Source organism: Pteropus alecto, unplaced genomic scaffold, assembly GCF_000325575.1.
Source record: "Pteropus alecto unplaced genomic scaffold, ASM32557v1 scaffold113, whole genome shotgun sequence".
Taxonomy (NCBI): domain Eukaryota; kingdom Metazoa; phylum Chordata; class Mammalia; order Chiroptera; family Pteropodidae; genus Pteropus; species Pteropus alecto.
Window position 1 is genome coordinate 3,651,588 of NW_006433949.1, and position 6,922 is coordinate 3,658,509.

The 6,922-nt window shown below is 56.5% G+C and overlaps 1 protein-coding gene and 1 long non-coding RNA gene across 2 annotated transcripts in view; one reads left to right on the forward strand and one right to left on the reverse strand.

The window, feature by feature from the left end:
* Positions 1-2,095, reverse strand: part of TESC (tescalcin) — a 48,180-nt gene extending 46,085 nt beyond the window's left edge. Inside the window, exon 1 of the mRNA XM_025044554.1 lies at positions 1,845-2,095. Within this exon, the coding sequence (XP_024900322.1) occupies positions 1,845-1,902 (58 nt within the window). The 5' untranslated portion in view covers positions 1,903-2,095. The remainder of the gene's footprint in view (positions 1-1,844) is intronic.
* Positions 2,096-2,200: 105 nt separating this feature from the next.
* On the forward strand, positions 2,201-6,480 carry LOC112477231. The gene is made up of 3 exons (XR_003045366.1): positions 2,201-3,054; positions 4,083-4,280; positions 4,866-6,480. It is a non-coding gene; the product is annotated as an uncharacterized LOC112477231 (long non-coding RNA).
* The last annotated feature ends 442 nt before the right edge of the window (positions 6,481-6,922 follow it).

The window sequence follows — 6,922 nt, forward strand, 5'->3', positions numbered from 1 at the left end:
TGTACTTTTAGAACGCTTTTTAACTCTTCCAGTGTGATTGCTACTAGCCGAAAGGTCTTACAACAAAAGTGGCCTGTGTTTACAAGCACAGCCCCTGTCTGAAAGGGCTGTTCTTATCCGACCCCCAGAATGCCTGCCTGCCTTCCCCGCTGCCTGAGAGATGGGGACTGGTGGCCAGCCCACCCTCCCCGGGGAGAGCCCAGCTAAAAAGAACCTCCATCTCCACCCGTCCAGATTACAAGATAGCGAGAGGCAGAGAGAGGGCACTCAAGAAAGAAAAAAAGGGGAAATCCAAGACAAGGGCACGGGGACTCCTGTTTCCTCTCTCACATTAGCCTGAGGGTTGCACTGGACTTTATTAAACTTCTCGAAGTAGTAAAATATTCGTTCGAATGAAAATATAACAAAGTGTACAGTGAAAAGTTCACTCCCCCTTTACCCCCTTCCACCAAATCCCCCCTCATATTTCATTATTCTTACTGCCTTGTGGGTCCCTCCAGAATCATTGATGCAAACAGAGCAATTACAAACAGATACTCTTATTCCCCTTTTAAACAAAAAGGGTTCCATGCACCACACCTTTTTCGCCTCCAGTTGCAGACAGTTCTATATTTGTGCACAGGAAAATATAAACGTATGTATGTGTATGTAGGCGTGTGTGTATGCACACGCACGCGCACATGCACACGCACACACACACTCCAGTTGTTAAGGTCTTTCTGCAATTTCTATCCAGTTCCCCTGGAAAGAGGCGTTCAGATTGAGGGGCAGGAGGAATCGTCTTTCAGCCCACGCTCCAATGGCTGGTTTCTTCTCATGACTGACTACAGATGCTGGTGTCTGCACCCAGCTCAAGGCAGGTGCCAGGAGCCAGCTCCTACTCAGAAATAATATCTGCGGCTCCCATTTCTCGAGCATCTACCAGGTACTAGCAGAACTCCCGTTTCAAAGAGAAGGAAACCGAGACTTAGAGAGGTAAAGTGACTGCTCCAAGGTCACACAGCCAGGAAGGAAGTGACCCCCCCAGAGGCTTCACACCCCGTCTGTACATTTCCATTGACCTCACCTGGCCTCCTACGGTCTTCAGTCCACACTCTTCACAGCCGGTGGCAGAACCTGACCACCTTCCCCCCCTCCCCCGCCCCCCACTCAAGCCCCGAAGTCAGGACCCAGGGTCAAGTTCCCTGTCCGGCTGGACTTGGGCAGACAGGCGCTTCCGCCCTTCACGGTCCCTGCGGTCGGCTCGCCCCCGCGGTAAGGCCTCCCCGTGCGCCCCGCCTCTGCGGGTCGCTGGAGTCCCGGCCAGTTCGAAGAAGGTCGCTGGGCTCCTGCGAAGTGCGCCGAGGGCGCATCCCCGCTTAGACCTCGCAGCTACTCCGGGAGGGGGGGCCCACCTGCACCCACTCCACAGATGGGAGAACGAAGCCCAAGCCCAGCTCGCGCGGACTTCAAAACTTCCCGCCCCCTGCGCAGCGTGAATCCAAACGACTTTCAGGTGCGGGGCGCGCTCCGGCCGGGCGTCCCCCGCGCGCTCGCTCTCCCCGTCCCGGCGCCTGCCCTCCCAGCGGGGTCCGCGGTCCCCAAGCCGGGGGGTCCCCCGGCAACTCCGAGAGCGCCCAGGCTGCGCGGCCGCGGCACTTACTCAGCAACGCCGCGGGGGCTCCGCGCCTGAGCCTGCCAGGTGGCCGGCGGGGACCCATTTGAAGGAAGGGGAGACTGAGGCGCAGAGAGGGCCAGCTACTAGCCCAAGGTCACACTGCGCGGCGGCGAGCAGCGGCAGGGCGGCGGGGGGCTGGGGGACCCCGCGCCCGTGTCCCCGCGCCGTGTCCCCGCGGAATACTCACAGCCGGTCTTGCCCACGAGCTCCCGCACCTCCTCGGAAGCGGAGTGGGCAGCGCCCATGGTGCCCGCGACTACGACCCTGGGGCGCGCGTCCCTCGCAGGCCCTGGGCTGGCGTCCGCTGCGTAGCGGCGGGTCCGGCCTCGGGTCCAACGCGAGTGGGACGCCGGCACCGGTCGGAGCCGCGGGTTCCGCGTGGGGCCGGAGCACGGCCTCTTATAGCCGCGGAGGGCGGCGCGCCGCGGTCCTAGCGCGCGTCGGCTTCGCGCACTGCGGGGAGTGGGGAGCGCCCCGCCCCGGGGCCGGAAACGGCGCGCAAGGGCGTGGGGAGGGAGGGGGCCGAGGAGCCCACCTCCAGGGTTCCCCTGTTCCTGCAGCAGCCAGCAGTGCTCGTCGCGCCTCGCCTCTTCCGCACCCCCGCCTGCTTTGGAAAGAAGCAGGTGTGAGCGGAGTTGGGGGGGTGTGAGCAGAGGAGGTATCAGACCCCTAGGAGGTTTCCGTACCCACCCCCACCCCGGTTCCACCGCACATCCTCCCAGATCGCAGGAAGGAAACTCCCCTGGGACAGCGAAGGCCAGTGAGCATTAATTAGCTCTAGGGTGAACAGCAATAAAGGTAACATGACAATAGGAATCCACCTTGAATGTGCACCAGGTGCTTTGCTTGGCTCATTTCACGAAAAGGCCCTCCTCCCCACCCTGATGTAGCGGGCACACCCACGTGCCAGCCCCGCCCATCTGAGCCACACAGCACGGGGGCCTGGCTGGAGTTCTCAAACTTTAGCAGCAGAGTTCCACCCCGGGATTCTGACCAGGCAGGACCCAGGAGGCTGCATTTCAGACAGACCGCCAGAGTCGCTGTGCTGGCGGTCCCCAAAGTCAATGGGAGAAGTTCTGCATTAAGATGGCGTAAGGGTTTGGGTTCTGTAGCCAGGCTGGGTGGCGGGCGGCAGTCCTGCCACCTGTCTGACCAAGATTCTTACTCTTGAAAATGAGGATAATATAATGAGATGTCCAGCAGAAGGACCTGGCATGGGACACGGCACAAGGTGGTCTCTGTGGAATCGTGTCCACTTTGCAAATGAGGAATTGATTCTCAGAGAGGTCACAGAGCGAGAGAAGAAACTCAAAGTCAAGCCTTTCCAGTTCGCAAGTCCAGGCCATTGCGCTCCATGGTGCTCGGTGACACGGCCATCGACGATCCACCTGTATTCAGTGAGTCCTAGGCACCAGGCTCTGGAGAGTGCTGGGGTGGGTCAGGGTCCTTCAGGGCTCACTGACAGAGGGCTTAGGTGAGCCCACCGGTATCAGCTTCACAGGGTGCTGGGGAAGGGATGCTCACAGCTGCAGACCATAGGCCCAATGGGCCAAGGGTCACAGCCCTTTCTAGGGCGGGTGCCTTTCGGAGACACCAGGAAGCTCCCGAAATCTGCCAGGGCAGCAGAATTATCCCCTTCTTGCCACAGCTGCAGACCATAGGCCCAAGCCAAGGGTCACAGCCCTTTCCAGGGCGGGTGCCTTTCGGAGACACCAGGAAGCTCCTGAAATCTGCCAGGGCAGCAGAATTATCCCCTTCTTGGTTGAAGATCCAGCTGCCTATTACGCTCTCTGTTGGCATTCAGAGAGCTGAGGCAGCACTTGGAATCTGCATTTTGAAAGCACCCTTAGGTGGTGCTAAGACCAAGCAGAGCTGGGAACGTATTGGCTGTCGGGCACTAGCTGGTCTGAATGAACTGGAAAGCAGACCTGGAGGCTGCATTTGGGGTCAGAAGGAATCTAGAAACCCACACTGGCCTCAAGGTCAGAAAGGGGATCCCCAGGCCCCTTGGGAATTGCCCACGACTGCTGGGAACAATTTTATTCTGACTTGGAATTTTATTATATTATTCACGGATTCAATGATGGGGCTTTCTGCTGGGGAGAAAGAAAAGGATGTTCTCATGCCTGCGTCTCCTCCCGTTGGCATGGCTGCTCCCAGAGCTAGAGACGGTGCGTGTGGGTGGGGATGAAGGCCCTGGGATGGTGCTCGTGGACAGCGAGGGGGCACGTGGCTTTGCTTTGCCCTTCAGGTGACCAAGGAGAGGCTTCCCAGTGTGTAGGGCGAAAGGAGCCATCACCTGTCTCAACTGTCTCAAGCCCCACTGGCCACAGCCGTTCCTTCTGCCTCGGTCTGTCCCTTCCCCACCCTCTTCCTATGACCCAGGCTTCCTCTTCAGAGCTTAAGTAACTATCACCTCTTCCAGAAGCCTTCCCAAGGCCCCGTCTGCTCTCCTGGGTCTCCTGCCAAACAAGCCACCTTTACCAGCCAGCAAGGAGCCGGAAGAGAGGAAGCTGGGGCGTGACGCCCTGACCCAGGGCATTCACCCCTGACGGCAGGGCTTAGAGAAATCATCTGGAGCTCCCTGTGGCAGCAGGAAGGTGGAGACGCCAAGGCACAGTCCGTGAGTTTGTTCATTCATTTATTCCCTGCACATTTACGGAGGGCCTGCTGTGTCCCTGGGTTCTGGAGCCACATGCAAGAATAACCAGGAGCCACACTTCCCTCCTAAGGAACTCCTAGAAAAGTGGGGAGACTGACACACACCGGAGGTGACCCCGCGGGAGGGTAAACGAGGGACACGGAGGTGTGGAGTATTCAAGCCAGAATGGCCCCTGGTGACTGTCACCCCCGAAGCTGAGCTTTGGGGAGTCCATGATTGTCCCCACCTGTGGTCCCCAAGGGACAGGCCAAAGGCAAATACTGGGTGGACAGATGTACCTGTGAGTTTTGGGGGCCGTGCGGTGGAACATACACCCTCTGCCCCTGCTTTGCCACCCTACAGAGCCTGCTGCCGCCTATTCCCGGACGTCATGGCTTTAATTCAATCCTACCCATGGCTCTGCTGGCGTCACGAAGGCGGGCTGGAGCTTTGCATGGGGGCTGGCTGGATCTGTTGTTTGGAGCCCCGGACGAGGGGCTCCCCGTGTGGTGATCTTTATCCTCCTGGCACACAGCGTGACTTGCTGAGGCTTGGGAAACATTTTAGTCACCAGGCAACTGCGTCTCTTCTCCCGGAGGAGCTGATTAAAAACAGAGGCCACGTTGAGAAAGGCTGGTACCTGTGAGGCCACAATGGGCAGCTGCACCCAGAGACGGCGAGGATGGTGATTATCCGGGTCTCCCATATTAGGTCGAGGAAGGCTACCGAACCACACCGGGGCCTCAGTTTCCCCACCTGCAGAAAGGTAATGGTGGCTGTGAGCATTAAATGTGGGTTCATTTATGTAAACTGCTTAAAACAGTGCCTGGCATGGGGAAGCACTGATAAACAGGCTCTGAAAAGGGGGGAGGGGAGCCCCGATTTGTAGCATTTGCCCATTTCCCTGGCATAAATACACCCACCATGGTCAATTTCAGGCTACCAATAATTTAACAACTGGGGCTTACAAAATTCCTGAATGTGTAACACCAGCGGGTCCAAGATAAGTGTGGTAGACTATTGTCATAATTCATGTGTTCATTTGTTCCTCCATTCATTCGCTTGTTCACTCACTGCTGAGTGCCAGGAATCCAGACACTACGGTGCAGGAGTCGGTCCCTGACCTCGGGGATCCCGGTCTGGAAGGAAAGGGACAATGAACAGACGTTCAGTGAAGGGGCCACCAACAGTACCGGCTGCTGCAGGAGCCTGGAGGGAAGGCACTCAGCACATGCCCATTTTGTGGATGGGAAGACCATCCCATAAAGTGTCTCAGAATGGGCTGTAAAACCAGAATCAGAGTGCAGAGGAGAGAGAGGCTGGGTAAATGACAGTTCCTAGCATTCGCCGGGCTCAATCCTCTGTCCCTCTAAACACTGAGCTTAGGGGTACTCCCAAGGCTTGGCAACGTTCTGGGAACAAGACACTTTTAATCTCCAAGAAATTTACAGGAACTCCAGGTGCCATCTTGCTTACTCTGACTTAAAGACCACGCCTAAACCACTTCAAACAAGTGAGGATTAGAGACGCTCTCATAAAATATGGGCAGGGAGGGAAACCCCGCAGGTGCCCCGCACCCATGTCTTGACTCTGACACAGATAGTTTTTCTCTTCAGCTCATTCAGGCTCCCTATGCTGGGCTCACATGCCTTTGTGTGAATGAAAGAATCATCCCCCATTCGCATTTGGAATTCGAGTTACCTTTTAAAAAAGGTTCCTTTCTCACCTGAGGCACCCTGATCCTTTAAGCTAACCTTGGGTGTTGCGGGAGATAGATTGAGAGCTGAGATAGATCAGCTCTGCCATTCCTGGTTGGGAGTTTTTGCTGTTCTGAACCTCAGTGCCCTCATCTGTATGATGGGTCCACACACCAATTTTACAGAGAGGACTGGGCAAAGGTGCAGTGGCTGGCATAGACACGCCCTCCCCGACTGTTCATTCTCTCCCTTGGAGGAAGAGCCAGACTTTACAGCCAGCCTGTCTCTCTCTGTCTGTGAGCTCTTCATCCCTCTCTTCCCCACAGTACCTGGTGAGACAAATAAACAGAACTTACACTTGAACCTCTGTCCAGTGCCACTTCTTAGGAAATAATTGGCAGAGTGATCCCTGCAAGGGGATTTTAGAATAACTGTCCCCCCTCTCACTGCAGCCACCAGCATCTACATCTCAACCCAGACCACAGAGGGAGGGACACAGCTCCACGGGCGGGAAGATGGGCCGCCTAAAAATAGGAGACAGGGGCTCCTTGGGGAGGGCGGCCTGCGCATGTTTGTCTATTATTTATATAAATACTGACCTATTACTGGAACTCGCAGGGGTCAGATGGAAGCTTGTCCCTGGATAGGCTTCAAACTCTGCATCGTTATTTGAGAAGCAAACTCACCAGAGAAGCAGAAAGAAGTGGCAGGAGCCCCAAATCTATTTTAACTTCACCACTGCTTTACGTGGTACAGGCTTTGCAGAGGGGTGGGGGCTGAGACCATGATAATTAGAATTTAGAGGGATCTGCTAGAACCTCTTCTCAGACACCAATGCAACAGCCCCAGTAGGGGACTCCAGGTGGGGTCACGTTCATTCGCTCAGCATCTGTGACGTGGGGAGGGCACCTTACACCATTAGGCAGC